At 39.1% G+C, this 25810-nt stretch overlaps 1 protein-coding gene across 7 annotated transcripts in view; it reads right to left on the bottom strand.

The window, feature by feature from the left end:
- ABLIM2 (actin binding LIM protein family member 2) overlaps window positions 1-25810 on the bottom strand; it is a 139459-nt gene that overhangs the window by 97138 nt on the left and 16511 nt on the right. For 6 of the 7 annotated variants that reach the window (XM_042811924.1, XM_042811918.1, XM_042811921.1 and 3 more), the window contains exon 2: window positions 4681-4824. In XM_042811924.1, coding sequence (XP_042667858.1) covers window positions 4681-4824 — 144 coding nt within the window. Of the gene's footprint in view, window positions 1-4680; window positions 4825-12681; window positions 12768-25810 lie in introns of those variants that run through there. The other variant, XM_042811919.1, reaches the window with a different exon arrangement.

The following is a 25810-nucleotide window of genomic DNA, read 5'->3' as shown; positions in this document are numbered from 1 at the left end:
TTAGATCTTCAAATTAATATGGCTTCAGAAAAAATGATAGGAATTCACAATGCACTGTATGTTTTAATGAAAAAAGCATCTCTGTGAGGGCTTTATTGATGGTATAAAAATCCAGTCCAGGGCTCTTTCACAATTCCTAGGAAGCTGTTGTGTCACAAGAAACATTGACTCATCTATCCAACTCGAGCTGAAGATGTGAAACATTCAGGTTAACTAAACAAATAAAGAAAAATACACAGGGAAAAAAAAACGCACTTGAACCTGACCAGCCACGCTTACCATAAAAGACTGTAAGCGCATCAAGACAACAATCCAGGGGATTTTGATTAGGTGTCAAGCAACATGACCTACAAAGACATTCACAGTGAAGCTGGCATAGCACAATGGCCACATCAAGCTTACTTCATTTCACTGAAGACTGAACCAGTTAAGGATAGATAACGAGCGATGGCTCATCTTACAGATGAGTTTTGCAGGATTTCCCCATTTAATGAAGGTGTATGCTGAGAATCATTGCATGCAAAGAAATCTACAGACACACTATAGGTTTTCTGCTATTTGTTCTCCTAGAGTGACTATATAAAATACTGTAAAATACATTTTCTGCTTTTATGTAAAGCTGTAACACTCATCTTCTCCATACCCCTTATTTGGGCTTTGATTCAGACTTCCAAGATTTCCTAAATACTGTGTTTGACATAGGTTAAAGCTACTTTGGAAGTGCAAGGATGTTATTATACCATAGAAAAACAACAACTGAGAAACACTTCCAGAACATGTTAATTTCTATCTGCATGAAAGACCAAAGAGATTATTCAATAGACTATTCACCTCTCGTATCTACAGTTTTACATTAGTGCCTCCAAGGGCTTGCTAAATGCTGTTGTAAATGAGCACCAGGTGAGAAATTGCCTAATACAACATGCTGTCGGAGAAGTGGTCCTGACAGACACCTTCAGACAGAAAAAGACATCTCAATTAGGTCGAGTTTGATAGTCTGAACTGTCAATATTTTATCACCTCTTATTTTCCTTGATGCTTTCATTACAGCAGTAGGAAATAATATGGAAATTTACAAATAAAGGAACCAAAGCTTTTGAAGTCTAACAAATAAAATATTTGTGTTGTATTTGAAGCCATTTATTTCTAACTGTGCTTTTATTACGCTAATTAAAGTGGAAAAAATTTTCAAGACTGAGCTAAACAATTTGATGTGGGACTCGATGGCACATTCCATACAGCATTTTACTAGCAGATTACTTGTGCACCTTAACAATAAATTATGTTTATAAATTAGTATGAGGATAAGTGTTATTTCTGACTGAGCAAAATTAGCAGGTCTTCACAGAATTGCCAGTAGAATTTTTCATCTGGGTGCATATCTCACATTCTGGAATAAGTACAAGAATCAATCAGCACTTGATAACTTTTCTTAGATTTCTTTAGAAGCTTTATCAGGGGAGATTAAAAAGAAATTGATGGAAATAAGCGCTTTTTTACTAACCTTCCTTAGTTTTGGACAGTTACATAATTTAAATATGAAAGGTGCCTACATACATGCTATTACCATTCTGATCATTTCTGGAATTCACAATCATTTAGGGGTGTTAGAACTAGATGATCTTTGAGGTCCCTTACAACCCAGACCATTCTATGATTCTTATAGGAGTAATCAGATGACAATATGGCAATAAGAAAACTAGATTTCACACCCTAAAAAAAAAAAACAAAAAAAAAAAAAACCAATTACATATCTACATCCAGAACTCCAGCACTATCCAATAAATGATTTCACAGTTCACACACATTCAAAACAGTACACACTTCTTTCTATGCAATATCATTTGTGACACAAAGTCATTTAAAAAGAGTTCCAGTACTTATAGACACTTCTCAAGACATGTTTAACTGTACTTCCTTCTTCATAGTCCCTTGATTAGTTTATGGTCTTTAACCTCTACGCATGTGAAAAAAAAAAACAATTTTCTGCAGGTTTACATGTAACTTGAGCAAGGTTGTCTGACAAAGGCTATGGAGTAGTTTTATGAGAAGGCAGTCAACCTAAGAACAAAAAGTATATAGCTCTTCCAGACACTCCTAGGATTACTCATCCTGGGACAGTCCTGCTGCTGCACTTGGACAGACAAGCCCTGTCATGGTTGCAGATTAAGCAAGCGAGGCAAACTGCATTGCTGAATGCTTTCAAATTCATGCATCCCCAGGAGGAGTCAACTGTAACACAAATACATCCACAGGGTAGTCACCCTGCCCATGCACAAAGGCCCTGGGCAACCTGATCTAGCTGTAGATATTCCTCTTCATTGCAGGGGAGTTGGACTAGATGGCCTTCAGAGATGCCTTCCAAACCTAGGAATTCTATGATTCTATGACCAGAGGCATGACAGAAAAAGGGTTCAGAACGGGGATTGTGGCACAGATCTCTTCTCCAAGTCTAAAAAGACGTAAATGGTCAACTGATCAAGAGATTTGAGCACCATTTATTTATTTATTGCTAAATCCTAGCACATCAACTATTATATTCATCCACTGATTTAAGCACATTATTAAACACCCCATTCACATTTCTCTAACCTGATTTCTTCCCAGTACACTATATAGCAAAATATATGTTCAGTGCTCTGTTCTGTTTGTAACCTCATCTCACACAACAAGGTAAATCCATACCAGAAAGTAACTTGAGGTTCTCAAGTAACACATAAAACCAGAAGTAAAATAAGAACAGATACCAGAAATATGTTAGCAAATTGATGGAAGCCCTTGAAAAGTGATAAAACAAATGATGTATTTTTATTAATGAGAGGGAAGAAATAAAATACAACTCCATATGTTCAAAACATATTGTGTGCTTAGCAAAAGGCTTAATACCAAGATGCTGTCTAACCATCTCTCATATAACATCTCTTATTATCTCCCATGCTAGTCCGGAGTTCGGTGTGTGGCTGACAGAAACTACCCAACTTACTGCTTATTAATATAGTGGGGTGATTTTTAATTTTATTGGAGGTCTGCCTGAAGTAAATGAAGTACTACTTATTTCTGTCAGGTACGTAGGAGCAATACAGCAATACAATACCTTGTTTTTATTGCATAGTGAAAAAAAAAAAGTCTCAGCACTGTCTAGATTGGTGATCAGTGAAAGTTTCAGACTCGACTTGCTGCATTTGTGGGTGATCCGGAAGCCCATGGAAGTGGATGAAAATGAAATGAAAAAATGAATAACTAGCTTTGTATGGTTCCTTCCATAGGACTTGTCAGTTTATCATGTCAGATCTGTATAAAAGTGGGATTGGGTCTCATTAAGGTAATTATATGCAGCACATACCAGTACGTTACTGATACTTCATGCAGAAAACAAGACTGCCGAACAGCAGATAATCTGTTCTCTTACTGAGCTGGGTGTGCAAAACTAATTTGATAATGAAGTTAAACAAAAGGACAGGTGACTTAAAAGAGAAAAATGTGTGGGTTGTGTACTGCTTTAAATACCATTCTGGTTCTGAATAGGTAACACAAATATTTTTGCTAAGACAGCATGCTATGCTTACATTTCTTTCTGTGTATTTTTGCAGATAATCCAATTAAGGAGCTGGACATTTAATACCACCTATCCTACTCAGAAATGACTGACTCAGATACTGAATGTGATATAATTTGTTCTATGGTATCTATAAAAATTTCCATGTAGCTGACAGGATGATTTTTTCTTTCTGATTGGTTCCTCTAATATCTACCTCCAGTCATTTGATCAGATGTTCAGCAGCATTAAAGAAATACTACTTGGTAGATACGTGCGTTGTAGGAATTACTGAACTTTGATCTAGCAGTAACTAGCTGTTATCATTAGCAAATCACTTCATGACATCTCTCGCACACTTCTCCTGTTTGCCCCTCTGGACTGCCTCTATCCTGAGGAGTTACAGTTACTTGGGAATACGTGCATCAACACAGCTGTGACCAGAGTTACATTTGTATCTCTAAATGGTGTTCCAAGAATGGATAAATACCATTTTATGTACAGCTTAGTGATGAAGTAAGTGGGGTATCCAGTAAACATCAGATATCATTCTACTCATTTGTATGCTGAATTAGAGCTACCAAGTAATCTTCCATGCACCTACATAATGCATGTCTATTTATTAATCCCCAGCCTCTCTGCAAGACACTCACTACTTCCACCATCTACAACATGTGAAATTGGATCATTTCCAGGTGCCATTCTGGAACAATCAAAGAGCTAAGTCCCCAGAATGTAAAAGCATCCAGCCACAGTGGGTATCAGGCATCACAGTGACATAAGGCCATCTGAAAAAATGAGGCAATAGCTTACACACTGAATACAATAGAAAACTGGAAGAGAGATAATCTCCAAGTTTCTCCTAGCCCAGTACTATGCTTCACTATCACTTCTACCAAACTTCTCTTATTCAGGTCTCCAGCTGCACAGTAAACTCTACAGTTTCATATCCATTCAAAACATATCTCACTTTTAGGATTTAAGATGTTTACAGTTTTACAGTAAGCAACTGTACATTTTACAGTAGATTTTTCAGGCATGGATTGCACTGCAAAATATTTTTATGAAGTTTCCAGTACCATGAAGTCATATTACAAGTGTTAGTTAATGCACAATTTATAGTAACAGCTGTTATAAACACTTACCTTTGCAAACAAAGCACTTAATATGGAAATATTTGTTCTGAACTCTCAAAACTTCTCCTTTGCATGGTTTTCCACAGGTATTGCAGAGAATTGCAGTACTTGATGGCTTCTCCAGTTGGCTGTGTACAGCCTGCGGTTGTGAAACTGCAGGAAAAACAAAAGGTAGAAGTTTTAAAGTCCATGAGGTGTGTAACTGCAATAAAAACATCTTCTTTAATACATACAAATAATGGCAATTAATACTCAGAACAAATCATTTCACGTGGATCAAACAGTTGATACTGTTAGACAGCACAGGAGAAAAGATCACCTAAACAAGCCAAGACTCTTCCTCCGTAACATTCAAATCTCATGCCTGCAAACATTTAAATCATAAATATGAATTACAGGAGAAAGAATCCAGATGTTCAAGACTCAAGAGATTCTGCCTAAATTTCAGGAAATGCTTTGTGACATGTTCTTTTCAGGAAGTCAGAAATTATAGGTGAAAGTTATTGTTTTCATGCAAAATACTGTTAATTAGATTTAGAACTATTACACTGTGAGTTATTGCAATTCAAAAGAACTGCCTTTTTGATCAATGTTAAGATAGAAATACATTTGTAAATGTTTTGAATTTATACCTCGAAACATTAACATGTCTATAAATACATGCATATATGGTGTTCAAATAATCTATTTTGTAAGAAAAATTATTTAAAGAGATTATGTTCATCGAGATTAATAAAACACAAAATGAATTAAAAATTTGCTGCCATCTTGTGACGTAAATTAGAAATTGCATTTTATTGGACTTAATTTAATCATATAAGTTGATATTCCAATGTATTACACGGAACAAGTGAGATATGACTATTTTCTTGCTATTCTGCTGCTGTACCTGCATGATGTTTTTTACTGCAGTGTACTAAGCAAGTATCTAGAGAGCCAACATCAAGTCTAGTAACTGTAATGAAGCTGTACTACAACTTAGATCTTTTTTTTGCAGATGAACAAAAACTAGTAACAGAATAATTTAAAACAAACATTAGGTAAATTACATGGTCAGTGACATTCTTTAATGAAGCATGTTTATTCTAAGGTTGGATTGCTTATTTCAAAGTGATTTATGTATATATGGGATTTTTTTGTTCTTGTTTTTTTTACACATTTACTTGAAAGTAAACTTAACAACATTGAGCAATTTCTCATAGGCCACTACACAAAGTATGAATAGGAATCCTACACAAAGTATGAACAGGAATCAGGTGCATTTCCCTTTCAACATTTAATTAAAGCACAATGATGCTGGACCACCCTTTTCTACCATTAACATTGAAAAATCCATTTAGAATTAGATTTTTCTGTAAGAGTGCTGCCTCATGATTAATAAATTTATAAAAGACTGAGTTAAACTCAGAAAAAAAAGGCTGACGGAAAAAAAAAAAAGATGGAAAAATGACAATTTTAACAAAAAGACAATTTAAAAAAACCACAGCAATGTCTGAATCTGCATCATATGTAGGGTTCACAAATAGAGGCTCTGATGGTACTGCCACTATAAGCATATATTTATTATAAGAAATGATATCAAAATCTGTAATGGAGCCCCATTCAGTTCTGTTTGGGAATGTCTGTTCTTGCTCCTCTTTCTCTATTCACACCCCTCAAGTCTGCCACTCAGACACAGAATCATAGAAGGACCTGGGCTGAAAAGGACAATGCTCATCTGGTTTCGGGGGGGGGGGGGGCCGCTATGTGCAGCGTCGCCAACCACTCACCAGCCCAGGCTGCCCAGAGCCACATCCAGCCTGGCCTTGAATGCCTCCAGGGATGGAGCATCCACATCCTCCTTGGCCAACCTGTTCCAGTGCGACACCACTTTCTGTATGAAAAACTTCCTCCTAATATCTAAACAAAATCTAACCAATATCTAACCTAGACCTCCCCTGCCTCAGTTTAAAACCATTCCCCCTTGTCCTATCACTATCAACCCATTTAAACAGCCATTCCCCCTCCATATCCATGAGCATAAAGGAGTCATTATTTCAGTAGGATGTTCAGCATCCCCATGCAGTGGCCCTTCAGTGGCAGTTTCTGGCAGTTCTGCCCAAATTGAGAAGACTTTATTTCCATAAGCAGAAGAGGTATGTGTTTTATACCAAGGAGATGTACAGAACTGAGTTGCTTATCACATTATTCACCATCCTTTAGCATTCTTCTCTGTCTGATGAAATTGCTCATTCCCTGACTGTCAAAAAGTCCTGCTCATGGCAATGTGAATTTTGGAACTGCTACTGAAGCCCTGATTGTAATTAAATACATATCCAATAAAAACAACACAGCACAGCCAGAAATTAGGAGGTTACAGAAAGGCAAATGCCCAATCTTACATAAACAGCACAAAGTTCAAGCTAATAATTATTCCCCAGGAGAGTAATGATAAAATTTTCAACTTCACAGTGTTCAACAGGACATAAAAATTTTCTCAGTGCTGCGTCCTGTCCCAAACTATCCACCCTGAAATAATGGAAGAATCATTTCTGTAAGAAATTGAAACAAAGCATTTTCTTGAGCTACATAGTACAGGAGCATCTTGCAGCTGTAAAGAAAAAGGGTTCTCCCTCCAAAACTGCAAAGCAGCATCAAATTTTTAGCATTTAATTCAAAGACTAGACTTGAAAAGAGCTCATTGCAACCAGATCATGTCGGCCTAGAAGAGGGTTACAGAGGTGCTGGATAAACTGGCAGGGAGCTATGCCACAGCCTGCAAGAGCAAACTGACTGCTCCTTACTGGAGACAATATATTGTCATCTTTTCAGAGAAAACTTCACTTTTCTTCTTCAAAGTGCTTAAACATTCTGCCTGTGCACATGCAGAACTGCCCACTTCCACCCTTCCCTGTCATTATTTTCATGTCAAACATGTTTCAGTATCTCACTACCCACATAGTGAAGAATTTCCTCCCAGTAGGTAACCTACTCATATAGCTTAAAGCTTTTACCCTTTGTCCTATCACTACATTGATAAAGATTCCCTCCCCAGTTTTCAGGTAGGCCTCATTTAGGTACCAGAAGGATGCCATCAGGTATCCCCAGAGCCTTCTCTCCTCCAGGCTCAACATCCCCAGCTCCTTCAACCTGCCTCTGTGGAGGAGCCCGAGATCACAGAGTGCCACATCATCACTACAAACCTCTGCCAAGGTGCCCCTGAGCACCCCACATTAACCCCCTGGCACTAGGTTATGTGTGATGTTGGCTGCATCCTTCTGGCACTGAGAAAGCATAATGCCACCTGCCTACTCTCTTGCTGCGTATCTGGCAGTTCAGCGCTGCACATCTGTGCTTCTTAAAAACACCATAAGAACTCTGCTTTATGAATATTTTCTTATCAAAGTATAGAATTAGAAAAACTCAGACATAAAATAAATTATAAGAAAAAACACTTTAGATAAATAATTATTTTACTTTCCTCTCAGTTCAGACCTAAACTAACCAGTGTTTCATACAAACAACCAGGAATACGTCACCGGGCTCTCTGTACAACTATACTTTTGAAGACTGTTTAAGTAAATATTCTAAGAAAATGACACAAAAATGATACATTTATTTATACTTCAAGACTATTTTAAAATGTATTGTGCTTTATGTCCAAAAAGCAATGATTGATACAACTTCGAGAAACTGTATTAAACACCTTGAAATTTTAACTTCGAGTGTAGTTCGAGTAATTTACCATATATTCACATGGCAATTTTTACCATTCTGCTTTCATGCCTTTATATATCAAAATCAGTCTTCGAAGGAGACGTTATAATTAACATATTTAATGAGTAAAATAGTGAATTAATGATGAAAGGAAGTGATCTGAGACAACTCATCTGATCCCGACTGACTTAAAAGCTCATTAAAAATTAAAACATTACACTATACCTTGGTTTGCAGAATTGAATGAAAACAAATTTCTTTCTGAACTTTAAATGACTGTCTGGAAATATAAATGAATGTCTGATTTTCCAATTTTTGCCTCCTCCCACTTTCACAGCATTTAGCTCCAGCAGAGATATGGGTTTTTTTAAGTGTAAATAAGACACATTCCTCAGAAAGATTTGTTTCTATTCTGTTTGCTCTAGATGAATGCACTTGCTATATGCACTATGAGGAAAAAGATTATGGTATCACATGTTATTAAAGTTGCATTACACACCTTAGTGCAACTGTAAAATTATGTTTTCAGTGTATTTACGTCATTTCCAAGCTTTACTTGTTTATACTGACATTCTTAATGTTCTCAAGCTCAGTTCTTCAGGGAAAATTTGAGGCAAATTGCTTAAGCTTTTTATAAGTAGAACGGGATACAACAGATTGTTTCTCAGTATTAAAAAGGAAGAACAGCATCTTGATTTCAGCAGTGCTTTGGAATAAAGGCTGAAGCCTGTCAAGGAGATGGACATTGTGACAGATACACAACTCTAGGAAAATCTCAAGTACGAGGTCAAAAGAAACCTCCGAACAAACCCATTTCACTCAGCACTGCTGGACTAAAATTCAGCAGCAGAGAGGACTGCAGATGAGGTACGAGCGCTGAGGGAGAGACCTGGCTAAGACAGGACTATTTGCAAGCAGCACCAAGGAAATTGACGGCAGCAGCAGCAAAGATTCATGAGTCCCCTGGTCATGCTCTGCCCTGGAGCCCGGAACAGAGAAATCTAAATCTAATCCTTGGCAAAAACGTCCTGCCTAGGACTGGCCCATACAGATGACAGCAAGCCACTTTGCTACCAGATTGTCTTTTAGCCAGACAACAGAAATCTTCATGGAAGACTGCAAGCCCTATAGAGAAACATATGGCTCGAAACTGCACAAATTGACATAGTCCTAATGTTGTGAGTTTTTCTAGTTTCACACCTTTCATTTTGACACAGCACAGGGACCCAGAGAAGCCATTACTGTGCTTAGAAACCAAGCCCTGAAAAAGTTTAAAAGGGTTATGGTTAGGAATATACATTCAACCTCAATTAGACCTCAAATATAAATCTTCATTTTAAGGACTTTCACCTGCTTTAATCAGTATATGGACAAAAATAAGGCTATATCTCTCATTTATTCCATATTTCCTAATCTGTTCCAAAACGAACAGACAAAAAAATAGTGTGTGAGATTTCCTGCTTTTGGTCATTATAGAAGCCTGAAATAACAAAGGACCTAATTACACAATTTAATAACTGGTGTGACAGATGCTTGCTGTTCTCTGACACAGACATGTTAAAAAGCATTGTGAAATAAACAGAAAGGCGTAATTTGAGTGGATAGACAACGCTGGTGGGAATAAATATTCCTAAAAACCAGATTTTAGCAGTCCAATGATTACCTCTCAATTCAGAGAAAACACTATTTCTTCAAAAAGATTCTTTGATGAATGGTGTAAAACAAGAGCCAAACGATGCAAATAAAAGGAAAACAAGAGAAAGAAGAAGAATCTGTTGTGGTGCAGAGGTGGTTCCCCTCTCCTGTTTTTTTGGTTGTGTGGTTTTTTGGGTTTTTTTTGTTTTTTTGGGGGGGGTTCTTTGTGTGTGTGCTGTTTTGGTGTCTGTTTATTTTAGCGCCTGTTCTTTAGGTTGGGTACAAAAGGGGCAAACCTTTCACCTTGGGCCCATGTAGATGCACTCTAATGCACCTACAATAACAACTCTCCATCAGAAGAAAATCTACAAGAGTTTTTCCTCAAAAACTATCAGCACAATTGGCTCCTTAAGTACATTCGGCATTCACTCCTTCACAATCCATCCATTTCATAGAAAGAAACTTTTTGCTTGAGAAAAAGAAAAAAAAAAAATCTAGTATGTTATTAATACCTTATATTACCAACATCAGTTATTTAGTTGGTAAAAAAGGTCTTTGGCATTTTCAGCAAAGCCTAAGGCTATATTCCAACTCCAAACCAAAAAAGCACATTATCATTATTATTAATAATGAATACTAATATTATTCTGCAGAACTGGATTAAAAGAAAATCATCTCAACAGACTTAACACCAAAACTTGTCATGTCTACAGCTAGAGATTGTTCCTGAAAATCAATCAAAGAGGAGAAAAAAATACGATTTACTCACTAAACATCTGGGAAACAGGACAGTAGCACTGATTCTTGAAATCCTGTTTCTGAGAATTTGGGGAGGGCATGGTTCAGGAAAGCCCAGAGAGGAATTAAATTTACAATCTTCTCTGAGCAGGATTAGAGGAAAATCAGATGAGAATTAGAGATTGGAGCTCAAGTTGTTATTTTGTCAAACATTTTTGGTGTTGCCTCAATCAAAACACATAGGATGCAAAACCACCAGATGAAAGGCAAGGAAATAAGCACTGAAGTGCCCGTAAATATCCTGTTAGGCACTACTTGTGGTTTTAGGCGACTTAAGCTGCCCTGCTGCCTCCCTGCTTCATGTTTGGATGCAAAATGTAGTGACTAGGAGCACCTTTAGTGCTGGCATAGGCTCAGGGATAGTAAAAAAGAATAATAAGGCAGTACATGCAGTGTTTGGAGAATTACATGCGCATGAGCTAAAAATTTCCCTTAGACAAAGTTTTGCTTTGTTGATGCTTTTTTTCCCTAAGAAGTTGTGATTCATTACAGAGCACTGTGGGGGCGTGAGATCTTTATGGTTCTGCAACAGCACATTAAGTATCTGGAAGCTGCCTGCTTTAACACATTTTCCAACTCGCGGTTTGTGTTACAACCCTTTTTCAAGATAACGTGTTTGCATGCTTAGCAATGGCTTCCTGTTATCATATCATCTGCTTTCGTAGATCACAACAATGTGGATAGTTCACAAGGGGAAAGACCAAGGAAGCTTTCCCTTGTATTTCCCCATCATGTAGCCCCTCCAGGGCTCCAGTAAGCTGTGCATGGCCAAGCTGTGCCTACCCAGAGCTCCAGAATGTGCTGCCCTCCCAACGGGGCTTGGCTACACTAGCTGGGCACAGGTGCTCACTGCTTCTCCCAGCCCTGCAGCAACAGGCTATTACTGCTCCCCTCTTTAGTTCATATTCCATAGGCCAGGCAATTCAGCAAATCTAATCCATCTTTATGCAGTAGGTCCCTATTCAGTTAATCTCACTAACATGGTCTAAAAAGCTAAATAGACCCATTTGAAATTCGTGTTCTTTTTTGAACCACAAACCTGCTGGTATTGTTTATAAACAACAGCTTGCACAGTGCCTTTGGCACAATGGAGAGGACAACATGCCTTTTCCAGCACATCCTAAGGATCCAAAATTAAATAAAAAAATCTACAGCTGATACAAGACAGCAGGAAGTTGGCATGAAGACTGAAGTGACCTATGATTTTTCTGCTAATTTATGGCACCAGGAATGAACGAGAAGTGTTATCTAGCAGAATGCAAAGCAATGCAAACGTGTAAGATAAGCAATATAGCACAAGCACTCAGCACACAAGAACTCCAAATCTCACCATATGCTTAATGCAGAATTCACATCACACAAACAAGCTTAGCACAAGCTAACCTCCTGCCCTTGTCATTGTAATAAAATATTTACCAAATCCAAGTGCAGCTAGAGAGAAATCTCTGCTGAATTTTAGGAACTGCTACTGCAGCAAGAGAAAGGCTATTTTTGTATGACTTCTAGTAAGACTGCAGTGAGAAATCTGCATAAAGGAATAAGGTCTTTTTTCATTATAATCTAATACTAAGTCTAAAGCACGATGAAGTCTTCTACTATGAAGTATTTAACTAATATTTTAAAAAATCAGAATTTTTCCAGATTAAGCTGTTACCTAGCAAGCGCCAATATCATCATAACTTCAAAAATCTTAATATAATTACGTGAACATAAAGCATAATCTGAAATAAATGTTTAAACACCTTTCTTTATAGTATCTCCAGGTAAACCCCAAATAAATATTCTCACGACAACACCAGTGATTTAGCGACGGCACTTCCAGACAAAAAACAACTCATTTCAGATCTGTGCTCTCCAGAACCCACAGTTCTCCCACCATACCTGTATCCTCCGGCATGCCTGCATTAACCCAGCTCTACCAGGACAATGACAAGAGCAATCCCACCATGTGCTTCAATGTCCTGGGGGCAGGCAGTGGGACGAGAGGGGTCGGTGGCAGCGCGGTCATGAGCTGCTCTGGCACAAGTGCGGCTGGGGCTCAGATGACTCCTGCAGCACCCACGCACAGGCGGGAGGCGAGCCAAAGCCTCATGTAAAAATAGCACCCAGCAGAAAGCTGAAGGTTTGCACGTCCACAGGGCATCCTTCACACAGAGGTGGCGGTGGTCCACCTCTGGCAGGGACGTGGGAGGAGCACCTTTCATTAGCACTGTAGGGTGGCACCTCGGAAAAAAGGCTTAAAGAAGGAAAAACTTCAAACTGTCAGGCCAGAAATGAAAAAAGTAGTCAGCTGATAAGCTAAAAATACAGAATCTGGCAACAGAGGGGAAATGCCTCCAGCTGTCCCCCTTGGTACAGGCTGTCCCCATGCCCTATCACCACGGGCAGGAGGGCACGGCACTGATTTCGGAAGGAGATGCTGAGAGCTTGCCTCTCTCCAGAAGGCAATCACAGTGATAACTGGCTGCCAAAGAATTGTCCCCTGCTAGCTCATATGGAGTTGGGACTGTGCATCGCTGGAATAACAGTGATGCGTTGAGCTATTTAAGGCAATTCTTCTTGCTCAGTTAGCAGGTGAATGCTCTGCTAGGGTTAAAAATCTGCAGCTCTTGCTTCAGATTAACTTTGTGTCAAGGCAGAAAAGTATTTTTTGCCCTGGAAAGGGACCAATGGGTTCAAGATCAGCTTGGGTAGACATGGAACAAAGTGCTGGGCTACAAACAGGGCTGCATTTCCCTTGTACATGGAGATTTTATTATTTCTTGCTATCTTTGAAGCTGACAAAACACTCCCCTCCTCCTCCCTTGTTCCCCACCCTCCCCAGTCACTGCCTGCTTCAGTTACAAAGCAGCCAAGGAACAGTTTCTTTCAGCAAACAGAAACTGCTCAGGGATGTAAACATGAAAATAGCATCTGCTGCTGCTGAGAGAGGGGTTGGGAAGCAGCACATTATGCAGCACTTTGCACAAGAGGCTAAGCAAGTTCACTGCACTGTGCAGATTAAAGAACATTTTGCACTGAATCTTGTTAAAAATCCATTGAATCAATAGCTGAATATAGGGTTAAGAGTGGTTCTCCATTGGCTTCAATAGCCAATGGCAAATCTTTTCATAGGAAGTTCATAACTTCCAGTCTCCACAAAGAAAAAAATACCTAACAACATATCAAACAAGTTATTTTTTAAAGCTTGAAATGCAGCTTGCTTTTGATTGGGAAAAAAAAAAAAAAAAAAGATGTTGTGTAAAATAAAGCAAAACTTTTAGTTAGAATGATGCTTAGTGAAAGTTATAAGAATTTCTTTAAGCTCTTATAATACACTATGGATAAACTGTTATAAACACTATATAATGAAGAGAGTGGAGGCTTTTTAAAAAAAAAAAAAAAAATCAATGCTTCAGAAGTATTAACATGCAATTATGACTAAATCTGAATGCATTTTTCGAGGATGAATCAGATGGTTCTCACACAAATGCCGATCAACAAAAGCAGAAATGAGTAAATCTACCAAATTTTCAGAATGTTGTTCTTTAGTTTTTTTCTTCACACTGAAAGTATTTACATTTCTTAAGAGATAAATAAGAAAGCATTTTTTGTTCGTCCAGTGCTGACTATTGGAAAAGGCATAGGATGTCTATACCGACAGCTGAAGAGCCCTGAATAAGAGATCGCTGCGCTCTCCATCGTGCAGAGCTTCCCAGGGATGCTGACTGACATGGTCTGGAACTCAGAAAGCAGATCTAAAGATCTCTACTCCTGAACACAAATTCTGCACGCTGAAACCACTCCAGCTTCCAAACAATGCAATGAACTATTTGGATTTGGCCTCCTGTGCTTTTCCCAGAGGCTACTTCATCTTTGCAGAGATGCAGAAGGCACTCTGCAGAACAGTACTGCTCAGGAGGAAGATAAATTAACAGACAGGAAAAGCAAAAGAGCTATACTGCAGCCTTTCCCTCCATTTGCCAAACTTTCTCCTCTGCAAGGATAAATACAACCCACATTTTGGTACTATGCAATCATAACATGAGGACAATATTGGTGGTAGATGGACAGTTGGATTACGTGAACTTTGAGGTCTTTTCCAACTTTAATGATTCTATGATAACACAGTTGAAAAGCACACTAATTTGCATTTACAATTCTGCTTGTAAGCTTAGAGCCTCTCCTAAGGTCTCATAACTCGGCTATGGAGGAGGTAGGCTCCTACATCAGCAGCTGTGAGGATTTTGACGGCATCACAGTAAAACTTCAACACTAGGATCTGGCTTCAGGGACACAACCCAGCAAACCAGTGCTTCACGTTTCTGTAATCCACTGACAATGGAAGGCAAGGACAAGAAGTAAGTGATGACAACAAAAGCCAGAAAGATACTGACTGCTGGCACAGATGATCCATAAAGCATTATAGTGTTAACTTCTCACATCAACTCAAGCCAAACACCTATTATAATGCAAACAACAATACACTGTCCTTGCCATAGGAAAGGATGAAACCCTTGACTCCTCATGCAACTTCAAGTCCAGTTCTGGTAGGCATAGCCTTGCCCTCACTGCATCCTCACCAACCTTCTGCTTCACGTTGTTTCCACAAAGATACATAGTCGAGGTCAGTGCCTTCACTGATGGCTTTCCAAACGACAGCCACACAGCTTAGCAACAAATCCAGGCCATGCTGAAATGGATTAGTTGGCTGCAAGCTCCCTATAGCCTATGGTGCCATTGGTTGTAAATTGCATTTTTGGAAGATTTCAGATCTGATCGTGATTAACTTACATTTTTCCTATACTTGCTTCCCTTTTCCCAAGGAAAGTGAAGTGCAGTAGAATGCGGAGAGTGTACAACCCTTCTTATTCTCCTATTCTTATTCTTCCTATTCTTATTCTCCTATGCTCAGAGTACCTTTCTTGATCCATTCTCATTCCATTGCTTTAGAAAACATTTAGTTTTCTAAATGCAATGCTCCTAGTAAATATGAAAGAACACAGTTATCCTTCGCTATAAGAAAATAAATCAAGATTTAATCAAGAATTAAAAAAAAAATACATGTACTTACTTGCACTGAACAATTCTCATATTGCTTGGAGTTTGCATGTCCTTGAACTACAACTCCCTTACTAAGTTTGCAACCCACAGTGTACGTGACTTTAATAGCAAACAGAAACTAGAGATTTCTAACCATGTATTAAAAAAAAAATACTTTTCATAAACAATCTGCAATTAATAAATTTTGCTTTAAGCATTCTGGAAAAATGCAATAAAGCATCATATTTCACAGATTTTTCTCAGCGTGTTTTAAGGTATTTTCCCTCCTAAGTAATTGGCTGCAGCAATACCCAGGGCAGTGTTTGATTTTCCATTAAGAACAGAATGATCTCAAACAACAACAAAAGAGATAAAACTAACCACATCTCTCTGTGTAACTATACAGATTTTGGCAATGCTTGATCACTAGGACCAAAATAAATTAAGAACGTGTTTCCTTTAAATTATCATTGTCTATTAGCTGAATTGAAGTAATCCACAGTGGTTGTGCTCCAAGTTGGCACTAGTGCAGCACGATCCAAAGAAAGAGGACAAACATATGGCAGAAGTGAAAACAAACAGTAAGAGGGTAAAGGTTTAATGAGATAAAGCACGATAAGCAGTGCATCTACACCTACACCCACGTCTTCCAACTTGCTGCCCATCCTTTCTTGATGCCATCAAACACTCACTGGAACCAGTCCAACCCTGAGCAGAACAGGTTTGGCAGAAGCAACCAAAATTCAAACTACTGGCTATCTAGCACTTCTGTCCTCAAGTCCACGGATGAGCAAGCATCTGCATAGCAATGAGATGTATACACCAGTATCTCTAACTGAAGAACGCATGCAGCAAGTCAGAAAAAAGATAATAATTTGTGGGATTTTTTAATTTTTTTTTTTTTTTTTTAGTACAAGGCACTGGAGTATAAGATATTAGATGTGCTGCATATTCATAAAGCAGAAAAACTTTAAATGAGAGATGAGGTTGAGACTCCACTGAGTTTTGCATAAAGGATGGCACATTGCTGGGCACGCTCCTGAGATAACTGGGTCACGAGTCCTTTTCTGCTGCCTGCTATCTGTTGGGAATAAAGAGTGTCCTTCATCCCTGAAATTGGTGCTGACAGCCCTTGTCCACTGGCCAGCCCTTCAGATGAAGGAAACCAAGCTAACTCCCATGCCAGCTGCTTTCTCACAAGAGTCCCTTTACAGAAGACCATAAACAATGTGCTGTCCCCTTTCAATGCCCCTGACTACAGCACCAGGCTGCAGAATTCTCCAGAAAAACATAGTAAGACATACAGAATGATGACCAAAAGTAACACGGCCTGCAATGCCTTTAGCAGAGCTTTCATAATGACAAAAAGTACAACAAGAAAAAAAAAAAAAACAATAAATTTGGTGTAAGTAAATTTTTATAGGACTAAAACAAAAGAAAGAAACAAACAAATGTAAAATTCCTGTTTCTATCTCACAGATATCTCACAGACGTTGGATTAGAAAGGATCTTAAAGCCCATGCATTTTCAACTCCCTGCCATGTGCTGTCTGCCCCTCCCATGATCAGGCTGCCAGAGCAACATCTAACCTTGCCTTGGGTACCTGCAGGAATGGGGCGTCCACAACCTCTCTGGACCAGTCTCATAATGAAGTCATAGCACACCGATTTGTTGGGCACCAACAAATGGAGCAGACATCGCTGGAAAAATAAGCTGCTTAAGTAGAGGTTACAAGGCAACATGCTATTTAGTGTGGAAAAGGAGCCATGTAATAAATATGGGTAAGGCAAACAATTAACAAAGGGTGTTAGTTACTAAGTCAGACATTACAGGGGACTACAAGGATTTGAGAAAGAGGGAGAGAAACTCAAACACTGCTGAATACCTGGCACTAAGTGAGGAATGCAGTCAGGAAAAGAGGATGTGCTGTGTTCAGGGCAGGCATCCTGGCAGTAATAAAAGGGTGCTGTAATAAGAACTGCCCAGATGACATTCAGAATCTGAGCCCAGAACTTTACAGAAGAGAAATTACAGGAACAGACTGAGGCAATAGAAGGCAACCAGTGTGAGCAAGTCCTCCCAAAGAGCCTTGCAGTTAGTAAAGGTAATTTATACCATCGATACAGGAGAAATTAAACTACAGTGAATTAAACTGCGACATTCTGAGGACCAATAGTGCAAGAAAGATGATAGGCACTGCAAAGATGCCAAGATTATTTGGGGATATTTTTTCTGGGAGCAGATGAACACATGGAACAGATTTTTTTAAAATGGATTTTTTTGTGTGTGGGCTGATGCTACACATACAAAAGGAAAAGATGATCACTAAATATTAATTTATCATTGTTTTACACAAAAAATTGCACAAAGAATTTTTTAATACATGCGAAGAATTTTTTAAAACATGGAAATTTCCAGTGCTTAAATAGAGAGTAAAATTAATTATTAACGAAGTAATTAGACTTAAAGCATCTTTATTTCTTCATTCTCTTCTGGAAAATTACATAAGCATTTCCATAATTTTGCATTTATAAGCTGCCTATTGTACAGGATCACCAAACAACAGTGTGGGTTTAGTGCCATGTAGAAAAAAAAAGGCTTAACTCACTCACACGTGTTATTGTAACATAGAAAACTAATTTCAGACAAGTCTCAGGAAAAAAAAAAAAAAAAAGAGTACCACCAAAAAAATACCAACCCACACAACAACTCCGAAACAACTGATCTTGAGAGTCGAGAGCTGGGACTAAAGGGAAGGGAAGATTCCCATACTTGAAACATCACGCAGACAAGGCTGAAAATCCCTCCTTGCAGCCTTCTCACCCCTGCTCCTTGATGTGACCAGGAATAGAGCAGTCTGACCTGCAAGCTGACTCTCCACTTTGCATTTCCCAGCTATTCACAGCGGACAGCAAGGAAGCAATTCTCCACAAACAGGAGAAAGGCTTCAGGTTGGGTGGGCAGCAAGAGACTTTCCCCCTCTTGTGTTATCTCCTCTCCCAAATACATTAGAGGATTTTGGGGGTGTTAAGGCATACCTGGCTGGAAGGACACCCGGGAGTGTCCCAGAGATCACAGAATCACAGAATCACCCGGGTTGGAAGGGACCTCAAGGATCATGTAGTTCCAACCCCCCTGCCTAGCAGGGCCACCAAACACACACATTCAGATCAGGTTGCCCAGGACCCCGTCCAACCTGGCCTTAAACACATCCAAGGATGGGGCATCCACAACCTCCCTGGGCAGCCCGTTCCAGGGCCTAACCACTCTCCTCGTATAGAACTTCCCCCTAACATCCAACCTAAATCTTCCCTCCTTCAACTTGGATCCATTTCCCCTAGTCCTGCTGTTGTCAGCCCTTTTGAAGAGTTTACTCCCCTCCTGGGTGTAGGTTCCCTTCAGGTATTGATAGGCTGCAATGAGGTCACCACGCAGCCTTCTCTTCTCCAGGCTGAACAAGCCCAACTCCCTCAGCCTGTCCTCATAGGGTAGGTGCTCCACAGAGACATTGGGTTCAGGTAGCCCAAACACTTGGAAAAGGAATGCAACTGGAATAAGTGACATGAACCCTGCAAAGTCTTGTACAGCCAGAGCTTAAAGCATTTTTAAGGCTTTTACTCTGTATCACCCAACAGATCTGATCATCTCCCACTTCAAGAGTTCATTTCCTTGCTCTCCAAGAAAATGTGACTACAAAAACTAACAGCCTTTTCAGGTGCTCTGATTCTTTGGAGATCTGCTGCAAGATCATGCAGTTCAGTGCATCCCTGCTCCATGGCACCACTAGACACACATCCATGGCTACACAGGAATTACACTGCTCAAAGAAGCAGCTATAGTCTCTTGACTGTGGCAATCTGAAAAACTGATGAGTTTAACCCTGTTAGGTCTGAATGAGATCCCAAGCTGGAAGCATGACCTGATGTTGCAAGAACAGCACTGCTCAGGTTTTCAAAAACAAGCACAGATACTAAAATCAGGTTCAGGATTCAATTTGTGAATTCCAAAGCTAATCCAGTGGACAGAGGGGATATGAGAAACATCCCACTTTCAGCTGCTGTGCTCAGGACAAAGTCTCCACATGTCCCATGCACTCAACTCCCAACACTTCCCAACACAGTGACCATACCAGAAAAGAATTTTCAGCCTGCTTTCCTAATCCCATCCTCTATAGAGGGATGTAGCTGCAAAGCAGCAGGGCAGACCCAAAGCCTGCTTGAATAGATTAATCTTGGTTGATGATCATTGAGGAATTCGCCAACAATATGAACTGCTGCTTTTAAAGCAAAGAAAAAAACATGTAATCAGTGGGAATCTGATACTGTTGGGCTTCACCCTGCTCCCAGTAATGCTCACCATTATGGCTGCTATCAATTTGGATGGAAGAATTAATTTCTCAGCTAAGTTTTGATCTCAGCCATTTAATTATTACAGCCAGAGAGTTCAGCCTTTCCACTATTTGTGTAAGGTTTTAACATCTCATCAGCAACATCTGAAATGGAATTATGTCTTTGAGATCTCTTTTAATACCAAGAAAGAAAGCAAAAGGCTTTTTTCTTTCAATACTTTAACTCATATTCTTTATTGTTCAATTTTAGCATAAGTAGCTCTGAAATTCACAGCTTCCTTATTTTTTCAAGAAATAATTAAGAACCACTGGACTCTATTACCAGTGTATCAGCAGGAACATGGGATAACCAGAAACCTCAGAACACTTGAGTACTACACACTGATTTATCATTAGAGGAAATTTATAGAAAGCTGTGAAACTACTAAATGTGTGTGACCTGGAGATAATAGAAAGGTCTTAGGATACAAGTGTCCTGGGAAGGCAGGTGCTGTCAGACAGATTCAAACACATGGCACAGCTGATGGGCAGTAAAACATGGGCTAGAGCTCCCTGGTTGTCCCACGGTCATTTCTAATACATCCAGAAGTTAATGGAGCCATATTCCTGCCTGTCTCTTTTTTTTTTAGGACATAAAACCATAGAGAATATTGGCTAGAACAGAGTACAGAGTAGAACAGAGCAGAGCATCCTTTGTTCAAGGGGCAGTCCTGGCTCCACACAGGACAACCAGCATTTACAACCGATGTCTGACAACACTGTCCAAATCCTTCTCAAACTCTGCCGGCTTAGGGCTATGACCACCAGCCTGAGGAACCTGTTCTACACCCAATTACCAAAGAAGATGCCCTAGGGATGTTGTGGAATATCTGGAGATATTCAAGACTTGCCTGCATGCTTACCTTGGCAACCTGCTATAGGGAGCCTGCTTTGATAGGGGGGGTGGACTAGATGATCTCTGGAAGTCCCTTCCAAACCCTACAGTTCTGTGATTCTGTGACTCCCATCACCAGATCTGTAGCACCAACCAAGCTATGCCCCTGCTCAGCATCCTTCCTCCCCTTTTCATGGTGATATTTGCTTCCATTTGTGTCATAGAGCAGAGGAACAAGTACATTCCCTGGCTAGAAAATGAACAAGTGTTTGGAACCAGGAAAAAACAATTCAGAACAAATTTCCATAGCTAATTTCTCTTTCTATTCCCTGGTAGAGTAACAACAACCATGCCTATTTGTTATAGCAATACCAAAAAGCAAAATAAAATAACAAAGTATAGTAATTTATCTTGCTAGTCAAGCCACAATGAATTATCACCAACCATTAATTACATTATAATGCACTAACATTCCATTAATACTGTCTGAAAATGAGCTTCTATAAGCATTTAAAACAATAATTTAAGGACCTTTCCAAAGGTTTCTCTTTTTTTAATGTGTTATTTCCAGGAATATACAAATGTCTTGAGTAATTAATGCTGCAACATAAAAATGAACTCCTCCGGTTTTATTTGCTATGCTTAATTTGGCATTAAGAGGGCATAATTACCATTTTATTGCAATGATACAGTTATTTCAAATGTATACAAGTATTAGCATTATTGAAGCTAATGTCACACCTCAGAACCTCTTCTTTTGTAGAATTAAATTAATATGAATCAAACTGTTCTTTATCCCCATCAGAAACATCAGCAGACTGCCTCCATTTTCACGTTCAGGCTACACAGTTTCTGCAGACACTTGTCTTTCAGCACTGCATTCATAGGAGAAATGTGCTACATTCATGTAAACAGAACCTTAAGCCTGGAGCCATTGTGCTACTTCTTGCACAGCTCTGCAACCAACATTTCTGTTGCCTTCTGATGCATTTTTGAGCTGCAACAGTAGTCCTTGAAAATGTCACTACGTTCAGTCTGACAAGGAAACAAGTGCTCATATTATGCAGGCAGCAGATGCTGGAGCTGCACATTTCCATCTAGTCTGCGTGCCCCAGCTGCTTTTACAGGGAGGGAGACCTTGTTTCGAGGAAGTGCTTGAAACTGGTGGGAAAGGTCTGGTTTGGGGCTGGCTGAGCTCCAGCTCCTGCAATGCTCATATTATCTGCATTAGCTCAGTACAAGTTGCTGGAAAGGAAAAGTAAAACACAGTCCTGTAGGATGGAAGGAAGGATTCAAAATTTGGTTTCTAGTCACCAAGGGGAAAATTGTAAAATATGGTTGGAGGACAGCAATGAAGCGCACTTCTCTATTCAAAACAATAGAAAGCAGGGAAAACACTTCAGTACACTTCTCTTAATCTGAATTGGCTGTGACTGAAGTCCTCTCTTAAGATGAATCTAAGATTGTATTTACCAAGCCTTGGCTACAAGCTGTACAGGAAAACCTTTATTTTTCTCTGCCTCAAGAGACCCTTCTCCTTCTGTCTATCCCCAAAAAAAGAGAAGCCAAGATTTTCTGCAAGCAGAGGCTGGTGACCACCACCTAACCCACCAGCAGATGTGGGTCACACTGCAGGAAGGCATGGGCAGCTTCATCTGCCCACAGTCTGCTCCAATTGCCAATAATCCCAAGGATTCAAGTCTGTAATGACAACGTACTAAGACGACAATTATGTAGGACACAAGCAGCTATTCCGTGACCTATATTCTGCTGAAAGAAGACTCTGTTTTGCCGTCATTGACAGCCAGTCAGAACTCTGCTTGGGACACTTGATACTTAATGTTGGGCCAGCTGGTATTTTGGAAAAGTTGGAGAGATGATGTCTGGCAGCAGGAGGCCAAACCAGCCTTACTGTCTCACAGGACTGCAGAACACAAGAGCTCTTTTTACTCTGCCCCACATCAGGACACAATCTGACTCTGCTCTACTCCCCAGCTATGACACAGAAATGCTGGTTTTAATAAGAGAGCATCCCAACCTCTGTTCAATGTGCTAAGCAAGTGATCTATGCTACTGCAGCACATTTCTAGTGTTTATTTCACACACAAAAAAGAATACAACCAAAGATAATTTACCTCCCAAGCCAAACATCCAAAGTAAATGATGACTAAAATGGTAAATACCAATTCCATAGCATCCCAGTTCTCTCTGTCATTTAGAGTGACAGTCTTGCTCTCACAGAATTAAGAGACAATTCTGCTTTGTGATGAACAAAATCAACATTTACTCCAGAATGATTAGTGTTCAGCAGTGCAGAAAAACGATCACTTTTCAAAGCCTTTTATTTTTAATAGCATCTCTGTAGGAACAGGTCGAATTTCAAGAATTCCCTCAAAACATGGACTTGAGCACAGCTCTAAGTGAACTACCTAAGAAAAACAGAGTCTAATAAGTTAATCTGATCAAGCTAGAAGAAGTGAATATCAATTTCATATTCAAAGCATGATGTGTAACTCTGTGAAGACTGACGAGGTCCTCAGGGTATGAAAAATGATAGGGTGTGATTGAATTATCTCAGCAAATACAGTTCCTTACATAAGAGCTAGAAAAAGGACACAGTAAAGGCTAACATGTTAAATAAGCACAGAACTAGGAGCAATTCCTTAATCCAATCAAATCCTTACATTTCTAATAATTTAACCACAGCTGTCATTGCTACTGTGCATAATGAGACATCTTCCGAAGTGCCTCTCTCTGCTCATTAACCACCTTGCTCCCAGTCAGTGAGATGTTAGGTGCCAAAAGCATAAATCTTTAAATTAGTCATTGTGACTTACAGAAACTCTTAATTTGAGCTGACTTCCAGAGTCAGTCATTCTAACAATGTTTTTCATACTGTCAGTCACAAATCAGTCCCATCTCTTTAAGCTGCTCTACTTGCAATACTTTCCTGTATCATTAAGCATTGGAAATCCCAACGCTATCTCAATTGCAGAGCCTCTTCTTGCACTGAGTTGAAGTAGACTTGAAGTGCCCAGCCAAAAGATTGGAACGACATGCACTTATGCCCCGAGCCACACAGCTTAATGACCCTCATCATGTAACAGCTTCTCCAGCTGACATCACACTGACAACCAAAGGCAGACATGCTTATACTATAGTATGTATCACTGATACCATAGCAACAATGGTTTAGACAGCTTTGTATTTCCAAAGCACTATGAAGAAGACTAACACATCAAATTGCAATTGTAATAATTAAAAAAAAGAATTTTCAGCTCTTCACCCCATGAAAACATGAACTTTATATAAGCACACAGGGACGTGAAATTTTTGTCTTCCCTTGTCTACTGGGACAAGAGCCATATCATCTAACTCCAGGCATCTTAGGGTTAGGAAAGCTGTTAAAGTGAGCTTCATTATAATACCCCATACCACCTGATCTAATGAGTGGCAACCCCACCCATGGCAGGGATGGAACTGGATGATTTTTAAGGATCCCACCAATGCAGGCCATTCTGTGAATCTATGATTCAAGCAACAGAAGCTTCCCAGCATGCAAGCAGACCCCCAGCATCAGACACCAACCATAGCTGCTACAGAAGCTCCTCTGGAGGTGCCTCCTTCCCACAGAATTTTTGACCAGCTCAGGCCTGACATATCTCAACTCACAAGATAAACCCATACCAAGGTGTGTAACAGCTCACTTTGCTTTCTGTGTATGTTTAGAGTTGTTGGGACTATGAATTCCTTTGTTACTAATGTAAAACATGTTTGAATCACCAACAACTCTTGGTCCTCCTCTTCCATGCTTTTTGCCATCCCAATTCAAGAGTCCCCATAAGTAAAAAACAAACACAGCTTTTGAACTACACAAAAATTTGAGAACTGTAAATAATTAAACCAATATCACAGCTTTTGGAAGGTAGATTTTCTAAAAACTTGTGGAAGTTGACAAACTTTGTATCAAATTTTCTATCTACCACTTCATCATTGCAGTGTAACATCTTGTGGCTTGTGCCATTTTTCCACTTCAAGTACATCTAAAAGATTATGAACTTTTAATTGTGAATAATCCCAATTACTTGATTTTCCTCTGCAGACATGAGCCCATTAACAGTCTTCCATATTTCTGGATGGCCATACCAATAGAGTGCATAGCAATATGAACATGAGAGATGAATGAAAAAATTTAGTGTAACATTTCAGTTGTACTGAAGACAACCGAAAAAATCCAATGTTTAAAATCAAAGACCTTCATATATATCTATCCTGATGGATTTTGCAAGTCAAAGTATCAACTCTTTGGAGAAAGGTTCATAATTACTTCACACAATCTATATGATGCCAATTTTTGTTTGCCAAAATAATACTGACAAAAGCAAAGCAAGCTTAATCAGAAAAATAGTAATTTACAAACAAAACCACTTAGTCAGATCACAGTGTACAACACCACAGGCAACTATACTTTATTCAAAACAAAGGTACTGTTTATAATAGTTTAAGCATCCCTCTTGAGCAGAAATAAACAATATTTAGCATTATAGAATAAACAAGAAATATCTTTAATCTCTCGGCTTTACAACTAGGTGACGTAAAAAGAAACTCTCTCTCTCAAGAAATATTCCCACAATTTTACAAACTCTTATTTACAGATTCTGAAAATTCAAGATATAAATATTAAATGCATGCGTAAACCACATCTTTAATGTAGACTCTTATGAAATCTTTATAAATTAGTTGGAAAAAAAAAAAAAAAAAAAAAA

This window comes from Centrocercus urophasianus, unplaced genomic scaffold (assembly GCF_019232065.1).
Source record: "Centrocercus urophasianus isolate 14NV4802_14NV808 unplaced genomic scaffold, USGS_Curo_1.0 seq_13, whole genome shotgun sequence".
Taxonomy (NCBI): Eukaryota; Metazoa; Chordata; class Aves; order Galliformes; family Phasianidae; genus Centrocercus; species Centrocercus urophasianus.
Note: the sequence above shows the minus strand (reverse complement) of the source record. Positions and strands in the feature narration are given on the sequence as shown.